Below are 18,541 nucleotides of genomic sequence, written 5' to 3'. Positions count from 1 at the left end.
TTTTGTGATTTGCATTATCTGGTACAGTGACAGTCACACATTATCTTCTCTGATGTTCGACAGTATTTAGGAGAAATCTGGAATGGCCTCAGGATGATCTCTTTAGGTCCCACTGCTTGACTCTAAATTCTATTTAATAACAGTTCGTGAAATCAGCACGTCTCCTTAGAGCTCTCCCGTGGGTTGCAAGTGATCAAACAGACAAAACTCTAATGACAGGACAGTGAGATAGGTTTAACAGAAGGGAAATTCTAAAGACATGCAGGAATGACTGTTGAACTGCACACCGGGAAGGATACCTTTTATTAAAATCATCACAAATACAAAAGTATCACTGCAATAGATATATGTACTGTATACATATGTTCTCAAATTCCTAGAAAATTAGCACAAATTTATTGGCTTTACATTTCATTATATGGCATATCCCTAAAATATTAAATAGGACACAAATATTATGCAATTTGTGGATGAATAACAATACTCTTTGCATTTTTAATTCCTGTATTTTCATCCAGACATTTATCTGTTTGTGAAGCATTTGCTAGTAAATACTTCCTGATCTAGGCTTCCTGGCCATGGGACTGCCAGGTTCTCTGTCATGCAAAATTTGGTGGCTGGTAATGTCCTTTCACATTTCAAGTGTATCTTGCCTTTTCTGTAGCAAGAGCCAGTTTGCGTATGTTGTATATACAACCAGCGGCAGCTTCCTGGAGGTCCTGGTCTGGGGACCCAACCATATCCAGCAGAAGCTGTCACATGTAAAAGAGGAGGATGAAAAGGGAAACAAATATAAATTAATAATTAAATTAACCCCAAGGCATAAAGTTAGGCTTTGAAAACAATTCTCATATTAAATGTTTTTTTAAAGTCACCAAAAAAAGAAAAAAGTTACGAGAAATTCCATTTAGGCAAATGCAAATATAAATGGTACTTAACCAGATGCAGGGATTTCTCATGAAATGCTTACCTTTTTATTTTCTGGAGCTGAGCTAGACCTGTTTCTGCCTCCTTTCTCTGGTCATCTAACTGCTGTGGATTCAGCTTTGTAATTTCTCTTGCATTCTTTCTGGCTTTTCTGCCTCCAGGCCAACCCAACAGCATACCATGCCTAGACTATTAGTGTGCCCCCTTAGATTTAATTTCTCTGTATTCCAACCTACCTGATCATGTCACAACCTAATGATGTCAATTCCCTAACTGCATTGACTCCCAGTGCTAAATAACTATAGCCCAGTCTGTTAACGCGTCCTTTGAAGGATTTTTGTGCTCTGGCCTCAGTTTGCCTTTCTAGCCATTCATCTTTCTCTTGCTCTATCCTGTACTCCAAGGTCACACACTTCCCCACTTCTTTTGCCCTCATTGATGCCATCCCTCTTCCTAAAAGGCTCTCTCATCCTATTCTCTGACTTTCCTAAATTTTATCCATCTTTCATGACCCAGTTAACTTTTCCACAAAGCCTCCCCTGATTTCCATCAAATAAGATGCCATTTCTCCCTCATCAGAACTCAGCAGTTTACTCAAATGCCTATTACTATCGTTATATCTCCCCTTTTATTTATTTTATTTTTTTAAAGTTTTATTTTTTTTATTTACTTAAGTAATCTCTACACCCAACGTGGGGCTCAAACTCATGACCCTGAGATCAAGAGTTGCGTGCTCTTCCAACTGAGACAGCCAGGCGCCCGTATATCTTCCCTTTTAAACAGTTACTTGGATTAATGTTTTCTGTCCTTCTTTAGATTGTAAACTCTGAAACTTATAATACTGTATCATGCCTAATACATAGTAGATACCAAATAAGTGTCAAAGAAATGAATTAGAATTTTAAAAATCTATCAATTATGATTCCAATGAGTAGTTCTGACAAAGGATTTGAAAATTTAATTTGAGTCAAATATTTTCTACACAGTAGCAATTGGGTACAAATGTTGATAGTGACAGAAAAGAAGGATGACTTGACAAGCAAAGAGATGTTGTAAAGAGAAATGTTGTGAAACATCTTAAATATGGCGGGCTTAGGGGTTGGGCTTTTATTCTCTAGGTAATAAAAGGGAGTTATTTAAGCACTTTAATCAGGAGAGTGGCATGGTCACATTTGTATTTTAGAGAGATAACTTTCACGGCACCGTGAAGAATATGGACTGTAGAGAAAAGAAACTGAAGGATCCTTGCAGTCCTTCAGGCCAGAGGTGAGGAGGGCTGAATACAGTGGGACCCAGGGGTAGTGTGGCCAGAATGAGTCGAAGGGACATCTGGGGGGTTAAACTGTTCAACAAATGGCCAAGTTTAGCTGGTAATCCAAATAGAAGAAAATAAAGATGGTAATCTCCCATCATAACATAAACATCACGTCCAGGTGGATTAATGATTGAAATAAGAAAGGAAAAACATAAAACATTTGGGAATGTTGTAGATAAGAAAACCCCGATCAAACTGAGGTACTGAAGGATGTCTGGCTTCTCAGGTCCTTGACCTCCTCATTGTCCATGGTCTTCACCACCCTTCAGCCCTCCGCTTCCAGGGTCACAGCCTGGTCCTTATTTTTCGTCACTCTCAACGGTGCCACCTCCAAACTCTCTGACCACTGTTTCTTCTCCTGTGATTTGGCCATTGAACAGCTCCTACTTGTTTGTCCTCTTTGTGATCTCTAGTCCATTAGCCTGTATATTTTTTTCTCTAACCATCTCCTGTCTTCTCTTCCTCCAGAACCGGTTTAGATTCCACAGTCCATCTTTTCAATGGCATTCTCTTACTGGTGTCTTAAACCTCCTCATGACATCCATCTGGCAAAACTGTAACTGTGCATAAATGCAGCTCTGTCTTCACCATGCCCCCCACCAATTACGGAGCCCTCTTGGAGGCAGTAAGTATAACAGGCAAATGAATTCAATATAAATCCAACCTCTACTGGATTTTCATCGCTGCTCAGCAATCTAAATATGTCTCTCTCTAAGTACATCACTTTCTCACCCTTGTCAGGCCTATTTCAAGTCTTCTTCATTCTTCTCCAATCTCCAGCTCTTCCTTACAGCTCCCATTCTCAACAGATAACCTGGAAGGGCTCCTTCATAAACTTGATAGAAGTCATCAGATAGGAACTACTCCAACCACATCTGCAACTTTACCTCCTCCATCTTAGCACACCTTTTCCTTCTTCCTTCCAGTCATAATGGATGTCTCTTTCCTTCTACCTAAGGTCTACCATGCCACTTGCATTCTCTATCCAGTCTCCTTCTCTAGGACATTTTACTACCATGTACCCCCTCTTTCTTACTTTATCTTTAACCCTTCCCTTCTACTGATTCCTTCCCATCATCATTTAATCCATGTCTCCACATCTTAACCTCCCCACCCCTCTGCCCCCACCACCACTCTGATTCCTTTTCCTTTCTTCATAGCCAGATTTCTTTATTTTTCTTAAATTGTTATTGAGAGAGAAAGAGAGGGGGGAGGCGCAGAGGGAGAGGGAGAGAGAATCTTAAGCAGGCTGCATGCTCAGTGTGGAGTCCTATGTGGGGCTTGATCTCACCACCCTGTGACAGTGACCTGAGCGGAAATCAAGAGTAGATGCTTAAGCGATTGAGCCACCCAGGTGCCCCTAGCCAGACTTCTTTAAGAGTTGTCTGGACTCACTGTCTCCAGTCTTAAATTCTGTTCAACTCACTCCAGGTTGGCTTCTGCATTCATCTCTCCACCGAAACAGCCCTCTTGAGGTCATCAGAAATTTTCATCTTGCAAAGAGCAATAGACACTTTTGACTCGTCTTATTTGACTCCTTAACAGTGTTTGATAACTGATCACCTTCTCCTCTTTGAAATGACCCATGCCATCGGCTTCTTATATCACACTGTCCTTGTACCCATTTGTCCTCTCTTCTCCCTCTTCAGTGATAGCTCTTTCTCCTGCTCCCCTCCATATCTTGTTAGAGTTCCTTAGAACAAATTCCTCTTCTGTCTTCATTCTGTTTTCTCTCCCTAAAGGGTTTCTTTCACTACCTGCCTTCAAATATCATTTATATGGAGCATTCCCCCTCCTCCTCAATATTCTTCTGGATCAGTGAAGATATCACCACTTGGTTGCTCAAGCCAGAAATTTCCTCACGTCACACTCACTCCCACCTCATCTCCCCTGCACTCCATCCAAAAATGATCATATCTTTGCGATTCAATGGCCTACACTTACTCCAAAGTTATTTGCTTCTCTCTATTGCCATTGTTACCACCCCTGTATAAAGCCTACAACAGTTTCCCACTGTCCTTATGCCCTCTCTTGCCTGGCCCCCAACCAATCATTCATACTGCATCCAGAATAATGTCCTAAATTGTGAAGTTCACCAACAAGGGGCAAAATCGTAGAGAAGCAAAGGGAATAAGACATGATCAGTCTTCTGAGATTCAAGGAAGGAAATACTCTTCTGAGTAAGGGAAAGAGGGCTGTTTGGGGGAGCTCCTGTCTTGGGAGTTTTGTATTGTTAAAGTAATTAAACAAGGAGGTCATTAGACAAGGCAGCTCTAAAACGTTGATCATGGCCTATGTAAGCAAACCAAAATCTAACCCAGAGTCAACACACTTGAATCTAAGAAAATGAAACCTGAGGCTAGTCAATTACAAATAGTCAACTAGGCTCTCCCAAATAAGGCAACTGCTTACACTATAGCCAATCAAATAATCTCCTTGCTTTGCTTCTGTATCTTCTTTATTAAAAACCTTCCCCTAGCTCCTGGTGGGGGAGCTCTCCTAACCACTTTCAGTTTGGCACTGCCTGGTTTGAATCATGCCTCAGTTTATCTTTTAACAGCATTACTGAGTATTTTGCTCAATAACTGAGGTGTAAGATGGAGGAAATAGGTTGTAGGACTGCAGTTCATTTGAATAGCCATGTATTCCGAGCTGGGCTGGAAGGGAAGTGCAAACAGAAGGCTACTGATAATCTGGGAGACTGTCTGGAAGAATTAGAAAGGGAGATCTCTGTGAAGTGAGGAAACAGTGTTAGTGGAATTGAAGCTCAGAAAGAAGTTGAAAAATAGGACATTGAAGTTTGAGAATGGATTTTCTGGAGTTTAAGATTCTACAGATAAAGTTGTCTTGATTATCGACGAGGTCCTGGATGTGACCATGGGAACATAGGTCAACATAAGATTGTTAGGCAATTTTATGCACACACGCACATGCACACACACACCCCTATGAACACACTTATTTAACTTATATTCTCATTCTATCTCTCTCTGCAGAATGAACAAATAGTGGAAAAATAATGAGAAGGAAGAACAGGGTAGCCAGCACTCCTTGGTTACTGTAACACATGGCTTAGATGTCTCGGTATTGTAACTCACACTTAAATCCCTTTTCTAGCTTGCAACTTTTAACTCTTGATCTACAATTCAATGTTTTTATTAATTTATTTGCTTATACCTCATCTTACTGTCATATGAAAGCTGCTAAAGCAGATATGAAGCTTAGACTATTTCTTCTAAATATATACTTTTTTTTTTAAAAAAAAGATTTTATTTATTTGTCAGAGAGAGAGTGCACAAGCAGGGGGAGGGGCAGAGGGAGAAGCAGGCTCCCTGCTGAGCAAAGAGCCTGATGTGGGACTCAATCCCAGGACCCTGGGATCATGACCTGAGCCGAAGGCAGATGCTTAACTGACTGAGCCACCCAGGCTCCCCTTCTAAGTATATACTTAACACAGGCTTTCACACACCACTCTTTTTTCACACACACACATTTTAGTTGTCCACCTCCATCCCTATAACCTTCTATCACTCTTGAGTATTGAGTATGAGCTATAAATGTGGAGATTTTGCTCCTTTGTGTCATTACAAAATCAATAAACAAGAGCAGTCCCAGTCTTGACGCCAAGGGAGCCTGATATTGATACTTCTCTATTCTCAGATGGACCTATTTTTTCTTTCAATTCTGCTTTCCAAGCTTTAAATTGGTTCTTTAATCAAAACAAAACATTCCAATAATTTTTTTTGGTAAATTACATAATCCCTTATGGATTTTTAAAAAAATTATTAATAATTTCCCTTTACATAACGTATTTTCTCCTTCCTTCCCCCAAGAAGACAATGATTCAAAAGAATTCATGAATTCCCTCATCGATTCCATTGTTTTATAAATAGAGCATTAAACTCTTCCAACAGCCTAGATCATTTGAATAGACAATATTTATTACTATATTAATTTTTTATTATAGCCATATCAATATAATGAATGTCAGTTACCTGTCAGCTTTTCTGGGCCCTGGATGAGGGAGGGCCTGATGCTCCATGAAAAGCTTGATTTTCACAAGCAAATGGGATGTATAGATAATCTACTGCCTGAGTTCTCTACGTTGTTCGGGAAGTTGGAGAAACATCAATTGCTAGCTCCAACAAGCCCAGCTAATGCCTATCTCACAAGGTCAGCCTGCCTTGCTTTTATACTGCTCCTTGGTCTCTCCTCCAGTAGATTCTGTTGTTGATATTTTTTAAATCCAGGAAGAGGTGAAATAGAAATCTAGCTGTGAACCCAGACTGTCTGAGCAGGGAACTAGACCCTTGCCTTATGCAGGTCAGCTGCTTTCTAGGAAAGGTAAACAGTAGTCAAGGAGCTGGGTTTTGAGGTCATAGCTCCTTGGATTTGTATCCCAACTCTTCCACTTACTGGTTGGGTTACTGAACCGCTAGACCCGATCTTCTCATAAGTTTAAGAGGATCACCTGACTCTGGGGCTTCTTGGGGAGATAAGTAAGAGAATAGAGACCTTGAAAAAATGTTTGAACACCTGTATTCATAGCTTCTTCCTGTCTTTACATCCTTTGATCTTCCCCTGCTCTCCTCTTCCCATTCTGTCTGGCTGTTCCCTGAGCCTTCTACGGATCCAAGCATGGACTGTGTGAGAGGAAAAACCGGAGAAGCACAGGCAGGGAGACTTCACTCCAGAAAGGCGGAGGATTCCTTGTGGGAGAGAAAGAAACAACGTGTGGGGAAGGAAAGGAGGAAGGTGGAGAGAGGGAAGAGTTTCCACCCTGTTTTGAATAGAGTTTGGAAAAGTTGGAATGGGGGGGTTATTTTAGGAGCAACTTTAGGGTGAGACAGATGTACTGAGTATAAAAAAAGATAAGAGGATTTTAAAGAAGTTTAACAGTGCACGATTGTGCTGTTTTCAAGAAAGTGCAACGAGGATTAAAGTTACTTTCAATTGCTATTTGGTCACCAGGCTTTTGGGTCTGACTGCATTTCCATGTCAGGACTGGACCACGAGGCAGCTTGGCTTCATACAGGTTATGCATTTGAATCACATAAACCCATGCTCAGTACAAAGTAAGAGCTCCGTAAGTGGTATTCATTATCATGGTGATTATTTTGCCAGGTCTGAAGTCTGGTTCTGGCGTCTATTCCCTGAAGCCCAGCCCTGGTTAGTTTGGGAGGAATGAGGAAGCAGGAATTTTGGCCCTAACGTCAGGCTAGCCCTGTCAGCACTTGGTGCATTCCTCACCTCATTTCTGGTTGACCCCTATGGGCACCAGTGGCCCAGGCTTCACTTGGCATTAGCTGTTGCCACCACACCCCGCATGGCTCTCTTGGAAAGTGGCCCTTTGGCCTGATACCTGCCCAAACCGGACCTGCATTTTGCCCATTATCCCTGAGATCTTGTTTTTGCTCTGTGGTTCCCCCCTCCTCTGGCTTTCCAAGTCAGTTGCATTTATTCCCAAACCCTTGATGCCAGTTATATAATTTCTTATTACATAAACTAATGAACTGTGAGTGTGAAATATACTAGTCATAACGTTTGGCAGGCTGTTGGCATCTCGGTGTTTCACAGAAAGCCTGCAGCGTGTTGACTATGCCAGGAGTCAGCGAGATAAAGGGTACAGAGGGAGAGGATCTGCTGTGCATTCACATGCTTTATGTTAGAATGTAATGTTAAATCAATGCAGGACCCTTTTTATGACTCTACTCTGTAAATGACTTTTGCTAGGACCTGAGTAACTTCTAGCCCTGAATGCATTAAGAGGACTACTACTCTTTGGGGGATTAATTTAGCCTCAGTTCCTTGCATTAACCACGAGGTTTCATTCTGTATCACATATGGTGGTTAGTAAATGTTTAACCTAAAAGCTCAACTAGTGGAACCCAGCAGTCCAGTATCTTAAAGGCGTAAAGTACAGGTGAGGGTGAAATTAAAAAAAAAAAATAAGCAAAAGGAGAAAAGGATGGCTTAGAACAGTACCTGTGGTAAGCAGTAAGAGTTGCTTCCTTAAATGTAGGAGTGACTCCCTGGCATCGGGCCTGCGGGTTACCTAACATTCGTAGAATGTGAAATGATTTTATGAGCTACCAAGCTTGCTATGTGCCAGGTACTGTGATTTATTCTTCACTAGTTAATTGATCCTGTGCACCCATTTTCCTTAGCCAGGAACATTCTCAATCAAGGGTATAGTGTTGGAAGTATAGAATTTTCTTTGTGCTCAGGGTAGGAATAGCTTGATATTTGAGAAGCACTCCTGAGACTCTCTTTTGGTGATGCTGCTCTTGGAATTTATTGGTTTTCCTGCATTTTATTTACTGCTGTCAATGAATGTCACTCATTGCGTTGTTAATACACCCAGAGGCTGTGTTGGTAATGCTGCTTTACAAATTGAAAAAGGATGTGCTACTTGCCCAAACCACTATCTGAACAACATGTACTATATATGTGTCTTGGTTTTGAATTGGACTCAGGATTATATGCTTTTGTTTCTCTTAAGAGCTTAGTAAGCAAACTAGGGCACTCGGAGGAATGCTTTAAAATGAAGAGAAACATTCATATAACGGAAACTTAGGGCAAAATTCTGCATTTGATGGGCAGCTAACAGAAAGTAAAGAGCAGCATGTGTTTTCCTATCACTAACGGGGAGGGCGGTTTGTAATACTTTGCAATAATTACAGAAAGGGGTACTTTTCTTAGGAAAGTGAGATGCAAATTGGGTACAAGTGATTATGGAATCAGTACACTCTTCTGGGTGTATAGTTTTTGATCTGTAGACATTTTCCAACTATAAAAGCATTTCTGATATTATAAGGGGGAAAAACACCTCAGGTTTACCTTTTTGAAGTGTTTGTTCCTTTCCAAAACTTTCCTCTTTTTAATCTTTCCCTCTCCCAAACATACCCAGGGATCTTAAATTTATTGGGAGTTTCATATGTACACTGAAGGAAAACTAGCCCCCTTGCTTTCAAAGTTAATTGCATAGAGCGCTTTAAAACATCATTCAAACACATTACTTTTTACAACGCTGGCGTGAATGAGGACAAGGGGAGGGGCACAAAGCATGGTTTGTGGATCTGGCTAACACAAATACTTCCTCCAGTGTCAAAGGCTTTGATCTCAAGGCGCATGCCCTCACTACGCAGCTGTGACCTATGATTCACATCCCCTGGAAGGTGAGGCAAAGGTAGCATGGGAATCGGTGTCTGCATTCAATTTTTACTTTTATATCTAACAGTTCATGATTTTATATAATATTTCAGTTGTATGAAAAATATGTACCAATTTGAGTGGTAACAGATTTTCTTGTGGTTTGACTCAACATTGTTTGGGTGAACACAGACTGGAAATATGAGTTTTAATTAGAGCCGGATGAGCTCTGAAATACCTGCATGCACTCCAAGCTTAGCAGGTTTTCCAGAAAGATCTTGAGTTCCCGAGCTCATTTGAACTGTGAACCCTTTCGCTGTTTTCCAATTCACAAGGCATCACGGTGTGGTTATAACACTAGCGTGTAGCCTGGTAACAAGCAATGCATTCGCGCTTTGTCTGCCCCTCACACTGGCTTCCCAGCCCTCCAGGTTGGCTGAGGCTCCACAGTGGTTTCTCTCACATCCCGACTTTGAGCCCTGGTAATTCATTTCATATGACAGCTCACCAGAGCCGTGGGCCTCAAAACATATTTTACATTTGCTGGTTGGGGCAAAACCCTTGATTCTGTTTGGTCAGTGAAGTGGATAAAGGGGCTTGCGTTTTAGTGGTATCTGTCTGCCTCCCGGTGACAGGAGTGTGTGCCCTGTTTACATGATCTGGGGTTCATGTCCACAAAGCTTGAAAGTGGGGTCTACTTGTTTGATCTGGTGCTTCTTCTGTGCAGATGTACATTTATACTTGAGTAGGTTTGCCCTCTGGTTTTTCTTCCACATTGTTTTCTATGAGTCTTCCAGTAGAGAGTTTTTGTGCCCACACACACACACACACACACACACACACACACGTAGATTGGAGTGCTGGATCTAGAGTATCCGAAGGTAGAAAGGGGATATATAATAAAGAGAGCCCTAACAACCTTCTAAAGCATGCTAGAAATCCTAGAAATGGACAATGCCTTGATGACTGGCAGCATCAGGAGATTGTGGGACTTTGTGCTCTTTGTTGGAGGAAAATGAAGAGGTAAGTCTTCAAGTGCCCTGCATGGCAGTTCATGATACCCTTTGGAATAGCTTCAAGTTGCTCTTCAATTTTTTTTCCTATCAAATATAAAGAATATCTGTGCATATGGGAGTTTCCTGGCTAAGAATGCTAAAGAAATGATAGGCTAGGAATGGATAAAAAGATTTATGAGGATAGGGTTGTTTAGGATTGCTTTTTGCTTTTGGGTAGATCAAAGTGACAAAGATAATTCTCTGGAAGTAAAAAAAAATAGTATGTTCTCATAGATTATGGAGTGTAGTGGCTGGGAGTTCATGCTTTTGAGTTCACAGTCTGGGTCTGAATCCTGGCTTCTCCTAACCACGTATGATGTGTGGTAACTCTCTCCAAAGATGGTATTTGTCTTTCTTTGACTGACTTATTTCACTTAGAATAATACCCTCTAGCTCCATCCATGTCATTGCAAATGGCAAGATTCTATTCTTTTTGATGCCCTAGTAATATTCCATTGTATATATACACCACATCTTTATCCATTCATCAGTCGATGGACATTCGGGCTCTTCCAGTTTGGCTATTGTTGAAAATGCTGCTGTGAACATTGGGGTGCATGCAACCCCTTCGAATCTGTATTTTTGTATCCTTTGGGTAAATACGTAGTAGTGCAATTGCTGGGTCGTAGGGTAGTTCTATTTTTAACTTTTTGGGGAAACTCCATACTATTTCCTCCATTCCTACCAGCAGTGCAAGAGGGTCCCCCTTTCTCTACATCCTTGCCAACATCTGTTGTTTCCTGTGTTAATTTTATCCATTCTGATAAGTGTGAGGTGGTATCTCATCGTGGTTTTGATTTGTATTTCCCTGATGATGACTGATACTGAGCATCTTTTCATGTGTCTTTTGTCCACCTGGATGTCTTCTTTGGAAAAATGTCTATTCATGTCTTTTGCCCCTTTCTTAACTGGACTATTTGTTTTTTGGGTGTTGAGTTTGATAAGTTCGTTATAGATTTTGGATACTAATCCTTTATCAGATATCTCATTTGCAAATATCTTCTCCCATTCCATAGGCTGCCTTTTAATTTTGTTGATTGTTTCCTTCACTATGCAGAAGATTTTTATCTTTTTTGCTTGTTCATTTTTGCTTTTGTTTCCCTTATCTCTGGCGACATGTCTAGTAAGAAGTTGCTCTGGCCTAGGTCAGAGAGGTTGCTGCCTATGTTCTCCTCTAGGATTTTGATGGTTTTCTGTCTCACATTTAGGTCTTCCTTCCATTTTGAATTTATTTTTGTGTATAGTGTAAGAAAGTGGTCCTCATTCATTCTTCCGCATGTGGCTGTCCAATTTTCCCGACACCATTTGTTGAAGAGACTGTCTTTTTTCCATTGGATATTCTTTCCTGCTTTGTTGAAGATTAGTTGACCATAGAGTTGTGGGTCCATTTCTGGGTTTTCCATTCTGTTTTATTGATCTATGTGTCTGTTTTTGTGCCAGTACCATACTGTCTTGATGACTACAGCTTTGTAAAATAGCTTGAAGTCTGGAATTGGGATGCATCCAGCTTTGCTTTTCTTTTTCAGGATTGCTTTGGCTATTCAGGGTCTTTTGTAGTTCCCTACAAATTTTAGGATTGTTTGTTCTAGCTCTGTGAAAAATGCTGGTGGTATTTTGAAAGGGATTGCATTAAATGTGTAGATTGCTTTGGGTAGTATAGACATTTTAACAATGTTTGTTTTTCCAACCCATGAGCATGGAATGTTTTTCCATTTCTTTGTGTCCTCTTCAATTTCTTTCATAAGTGTTCTATAGTTTTCAGAGTATAGATCTTTTACCTCTTTGGTTAGGTTCATTCCTAGGTATCTTATGGTTTTTGGTATAATTGCCAATGGGATCAATTCCTTGATTTCTTTTTCTGCTGCTTCATTATTGGTGTATAGAAATGCAAAAGATTTCTGTATGTTGATTTTTATATCCTGCAACTTTGCTGAATTCATGTATTGGTTCTAGCAATTTTTTGGTGGAGTCTTCCAGGGTTTCTACATAGAGTATCATGTTATCTGCAAATAGTGAAAGTTTGACTTCTTCCTTGCCAACTTGGATGCCTTTTTTTTTTTTTTATTGTCTGATTGCTGAGGCTAACATACTACGCCGGTAGTATGTTAAATAGTAATGATGAGAGTGGACATCCCTGTCTTTTTCCTCACCATAGAGGAAAAGCTCTCAGTTTTTCCCCATTGAGGATAATATTAGCTGTAGGTCTTTCCCATATGGCTTTTATGATGTTGAGGTATGTTCCATCCATACCTATTTTACTGAGAGTTTTTATCAAGATTGGATGCTGTATTTTGTTAAATGTTTTTTTTTTTGCATCTATTGAGAGGATCGTATGGTTCTTATCCTTTCTTTTATTAACGTGACGTATCACATTGATTGATTTGCAAATACTGAACCACCCCTGCAGCCCAGGAATAAATCCCACTTGATCGTGGTGAATTCTTTTAATGAATCATTGGATTTGATTTGCTAGTATCTTGTTGAGAATTTCTGCATCCATGTTCATCAGGGATATTGGCCTGTAATTCTCCTTTGTAGTGGGGTCTTCATCTGGATTTGGAATCAAGGTAATGCTGGCCTCATAAAATGAGTTTGGAAGTTTTACTTCCATTTCTATTTTTGGGAACAATTTGAGAACAGGTATTAAGTCTTCTTTAAATGTCTGGTAGAATTTGCCTATGAAGCCATCTTGTCCTGGACTTTCGTTGGTTGGGAGATTTTTGATTACTGATTCAATTTCTTTGCTGGTTATGGATCTGTTCAAATTTTCTATTTCTTTCTGTTTCAGTTTTGGTAGTTTGTATGTTTCTAGGAATTTATCCATTTCTTCCAGTTTGCCCAGTTTATTGACATATAATTTTTCATAATATTCTCTTACAACTGTATTTCTGTGGTGTTGGTTGTGATCTCTCCTCTTTCATTCATGATTTTATTTATTTGGGTCCTTTATCTTTTCTTTTTGATAAATCTGGCTAAGGGTTTATCAATTTTATTAATTCTTTGAAAGAACCAGCTCTTAGTTCCATTGATCTGTTCTACTGTTTTTTTTTGTTTTGTTTCTATATTGTTTATTTCTGCCCTAATCTTTATTGTTTCCCTTCTTCTGCAGGCTTTAGGCTTTGTTTACTGTTCCTTTTCTAGTTCCTTAAGGTGTAAGGTTAGGATGTATTTGAGACTTTTCTTGCTTCTTGAGGTGGGCCTGTAATATACTTCCCTCTTAGGACTACCTTTGCTGTATCCTAAAGGTTTTGGACGTCATGTTTTCATTTTCATTTGCTACCATGTACTGTTTTATTTCTTCTTTAATTTCCTGGTTAACTCATTCATTCTTTAGTAGGATGTTTTTTAAGCTCCATATATTTATGGTCTTTCCCAATTTTTTCTTGTGGTTGACTTCAAGTTTCATAGCATTGTGGTCTGAAAATATGCATGGTATGATCTCAATATTTTGTACTTGTTAAGGGCTGACTTGTGACCGAGTATGTGATCTATTCTGGAGAATGTTCCATGTGTACTCAAAAATAATGTGTATTCAGCTGCTTTAGGATGAAGTGTTCTGAATATATCTATTAAGTCCATCTGGTCCAGTGTGTCATTCAAAGCCATTGCTTCCTTTTTAATTTTGTGCGTAGATGATCTGTCCATTGCTGTTAGTGGAGTGTTAAAGTGCCCTACTATTATTGTATTATTATCAGTGAGTTTCATTGTTATTAACTGACATATATTTGGATGCTCCCAAGTTGGGAGATTTGTTTATTTTCAAGAGACAGAGAGAGAGAGCGAGCAAGAGAGAGCAAGTGGAGGGAGGGGCAAAGGGAGAGAATCCGCAAGCAGACTCCCTGCTGAACGTGGAGTCTGATGCAGGGCTTGATACCATGAGCCATGAAATCACAACCTGAGCCAAAACCAAGAGTTGGAGGCTTAACCGACTGTGCCACCCAGGCACCCATATAATTGTTAGATCTTCTTGATGGATAGACGCCTCTGAGAGATTTCTTTATCTTCCAACTTTTCTATTCAATTCATGCTCCCTGAGTGTTCTTTTCTTTTTTATAGAGCCCTGTTCTGGTTTCATGGATGCAATACTTTTTTATCTCTCTGAGGATGTTCATTTTTCTTCCTTCCCTCTGCTATACTCTGTTTCTTCCAAGGGCTGATTTGTTTGTTTGTTTCTATTTGTTTTAGTTTCTGTCTTCTATGTTCAAGACATCCTTCAGATGTGACTTACTTGTTGGATGAATGGAAAGTTTGAACACATAGATAGGGCTTATTGACTTTGTGTTTTACTGCAGGGTAATCTGGGTGGTCTCAGGGCCACTCAGAGTTGTGCTCTCCATGAAGACACCAGATTAAAGACGCTTTAAATGCATATCTCACTTGCTCACCAATTCATGAACACTGTTGAGGGGCTACATCTTCCTGGAAGAAGGGATGGCCTTTCCTTCCCACAAAAGTGTTATCTCCTTTTTTTTTTAAGATTTTATTTATTTATTCATAAGAGACAGAGGCAGAAGGAGAAGCAGGCTCCCCACTGAGCAGGGAGCCCGATGCGGGACTTGATCCCAGGACCCTGGGATCATGACCTGAGCCGAAGGCTGACGCTTAACCATTTGAGCCACCCAGGCACCCAAGTGTTATCTCCTTTTTAAGTCTGACACCAGCAAAGCTACATCTGCCCAGAGGGAACATCTTTTTCTAATTCACACACAACAGTTCCCCACAGGCCATCAAAGACCCTGGAAAGCCTGGCTGGAGTTCTCCCCAGGTCAATATCTTGAAATCTTTTGTGATGAGCTGGTCAAATTCTCCAAGGAAGAGTGTTTCAAACTCCAGCCCACAGAGTAAGGACTGGTTTGTAGGAATTTGGGACTGAGTAGGGCAGATAGTCCATTTAGCTTTCAGTGTTTATATGGTCACTTAATCTTCATCTTCAGTAGAATATCCTTACCTCACAGTGGCTGTTGTCCTCCAGTCCAGAGACCCTATTTTATCTTCTCTGAGCAGCTGCTGAGTTGGGAAAGGGCAGTGACTTGTTATGTGGAGTTAGGGAAGAGGCTCTTTTACTCAGTCTTCCTTATTATAGCCTCCATCCTGAACCCTACCAACCAATTCCAGAGGCACTTAGGGCTACTAATTCCTAGTATTTTGAGGCTTCCATGTTGCAAACTGGGTTTGTTCTCAGTTTCTCCCACTATTGACTTTGCATTCTGATTCTTGAAGTCTGCTAGGCAGTTGTCACTCTTCCACTGAATTTCAATTTATAAAATTTTGTTATTTTCTTCTCTCCAATTCTGTCTTTGTTGGTCTTTTTTCTTTAAGTCCCTTGAATGTAATGTTCAATTTCAGAAGGAAATAAAATTAGATTCAAGAGTTTAATCAATCTATAGGTTTTCTCTAGACACCAGGAAAAATGCCCTGGATATCAACTCTGGATAAAATGCCTGCATTTAACGTGGGTTATCTCCCATTGAGAAGAGACTGAAAGTCTATGTGGTTGTCTATGTTCTATTGTTAGATCAGTTTTGTGAAAGAATATTTAGAAATAAATTTTTTGGAGGGAGGTTATATATATATATATATACACATACATATATGAGTCTCCAGCTCAGACCATTCAACTGCCTCATTCACATCTGCACTTGGATATAAAGCACACTAAGTTTTATATTAACAAAGCTCAACTCCAGATCCTTCCTTCCAAAACCTGTTTCCCCATGGCTTCCCCACCTCAGTTCATGTCAACTCATCTCTCCAGTTGGCTGGGCCAAAAACCTTGGAGTATCCCTGACTTCTCTCTTTCTCTTACTGCCTTTATCCAAGCCATGAACAGATCCTGTTGACTTTACCTTCAAAATGTACTCAGAATCTGACCTCTTTCATTACCTCCACTGCTGTGATCTGAGCCACTATCATCTCTTGCTTGGAATTAAGGACAAGGCCAAGTTTTGATATGCAAGAAGACCTGGAGCTGATTTTGAAAGATATAGCTTAGAGAAAACTAAATCACTCAGATAGGCAATTTGGGAGAATCTTTCCTTCTTTTTAAGATCCCCTGGGAGAATGAAAGCCTAGTTTAGACATGGCCATGGGACTTTTTACGAGCTGCCAAATGTAATACTTGACTTGGAAGTTGTTGGCATTGCTGCAATGTATATTCTCTTCTATCACTACAAATCTTTGATTTTTTCCTTTATTATTATTTTTTTTGCTTTGCATACAATGACCTTATAAGAATGTTCTTGTTTGTTGTTTTCATCAAGGTAGAAGTTAGTGGGGAGGACAAGATAAAAGGGTGAAGTTCCAAGTCTATGCCAGCTCTGTATAGTATAGGAACAAAATGCTTAAAAGAGTGAAACAATACATAACCTGAGTCAAACTATCAGATGCTGGGTGATATACAGAATTCCCTCTAAATTAGACGCTGTCTAGGGCATGGAAAGCAGAGGGACGTTTGAGCCAATATTTCCTACATGATCATGGGAATAGCAGCCTTAGCTAACATCCGAGCTACTGAATATGGTTTTGTTTTGCTTTTCTTTTTTTGTAACATGAATAAAACTGTGACTAAAGGTGACATCTCATCTCAAAATAAAAAAATAAACAGTGTGACCCAAACAATAATGTCACCCGTAGCCTCAGAACTTGACCTCCTCTGTTCCATTGATCTTTACCCCTATGCCACGTCAACTAATCACCTATTCTTGTGGTCATACCTGGGCCTTCCTAATACCAGCAACTGTTTCATCTCTGCCTCTAACTGTCCTCTCAAAGCTCCAGGTTCTGGAACAGACAGACTGGGATTGAGAACACAGGAGACACTTGTATCATCACAGTCTCCCTCCTATTGCCTACCTTCTGTGATCTACCATGTCAGCTGCTTTTCTGTCACTCGATTTAGCTCTCTTTTCTCTACTATTCTCCTATCATACCAACATTACAAACTGAAATCCCAGATCTCAACCAGGCTTCTGGATAATGCACACACGTTCATGATCTCTCATCTCAACTGGCTCTCCATTCTGGCAATCCATGTAGGTATCTTTCTCATCAGCTTTCTTTCTCTGCAGCAGCTATTTAAAACTTTCTCTACTCTCCTCAAATTACCTAACCCACCACTTCAGTTCCTTGCTCTCAGCCTGTGCCTTTGCCTCCTACTTGATGGGGAAAATAGAAATCACAAAAAGGGAAATTGCCCAACTCCCTGCCATCTCGCGCATAGATTCCCACTGCGAGTGTGCCCATCCTTTCCCCCCTTGCCATCTGTCATATACAAGGTGTATCTCTCCTCCAGGCTAAACTCATCTCCAGGCCCTCAAGCTCTGTGTTCCCCCACCTCCCCACTCCTCTGGAAGCTTACTCCGCCATCATTCCCACTCTGATATCTTCACTGTCTCCCCTCTCTTCCTGCTCTTGCCAATCAGCACAGAAGCACACTCATGTCCCTGCTGTCTCTGAACACAAAACAAACAAAAGAAAAAACCCACCCCAACTGCTTTTACTTCCCCTTTCAGCTATCATTCTTACTCCCTTTTCTTCTCCACCAAACTTTTCAGAGTGGCCTCTCTTGCTGTCATTTCCTCACCTCTTTTCCGAGAGTAATTGCTTTGCTCTGAATCCAGTAGACACTTTTTGTTCTTGTCTTTCTTTACTTTTCAGTCAGTCATGTCCTTGTGCTCAAAATAATCTCTCTTCTTGACTTCCTTAAAATAGCACTTTCCTGATTTGTTTTGACTGTTTTCTCTTTAATACTCTAGTTGCTTTTTTTTTTTTTTTTGGAATCCTCTTTCTCTGCCCATCCTGCTATGACTCAGGATATCCTATCAACCTCTCATTTTTTTCTTTTCTCTGTATGCCCTCCAAGAGAAATGGCACCCACTCTCCTTATTTCATGGGCCATGGCTCCCAAATCTGTGTTGTTAAGGCTTCATATATCTATCACACACATATATGTATATATGTGTCTGATATCACATATAGATATATATCACATCTCTGTATCTTCCAAGATGTTCAAAGCCAATATGTCCCCAATGAGCTCTTGTTTCCTTCCACAAGTAGATTCCTTCTATCATCCTTGAATCTAGTCACCCAA

General features: G+C 40.3%; 1 protein-coding gene across 6 annotated transcripts in view; it reads right to left on the bottom strand.

Moving 5' to 3' along the window:
- Window positions 1-282: 282 nt before the first annotated feature.
- Window positions 283-18,541, bottom strand: part of ODAD2 (outer dynein arm docking complex subunit 2) — a 181,062-nt gene continuing 162,803 nt past the window's right edge. For 5 of the 6 annotated variants that reach the window (XM_073885475.1, XM_073885477.1, XM_025885882.2 and 2 more), the window contains one exon: window positions 283-752. In XM_073885475.1, the coding sequence (XP_073741576.1) occupies window positions 639-752 (114 nt within the window). In that variant the 3' untranslated portion in view covers window positions 283-638. The remainder of the gene's footprint in view (window positions 753-18,541) is intronic. The other variant, XM_073885474.1, reaches the window with a different exon arrangement.

This window comes from Callorhinus ursinus, unplaced genomic scaffold (assembly GCF_003265705.2).
Source record: "Callorhinus ursinus isolate GAN/ISIS: 27379988/994484 unplaced genomic scaffold, GSC_fseal_2.0 scaffold62, whole genome shotgun sequence".
In the NCBI taxonomy this organism is placed as follows: domain Eukaryota; kingdom Metazoa; phylum Chordata; class Mammalia; order Carnivora; family Otariidae; genus Callorhinus; species Callorhinus ursinus.
Note: the sequence above shows the minus strand (reverse complement) of the source record. Positions and strands in the feature narration are given on the sequence as shown.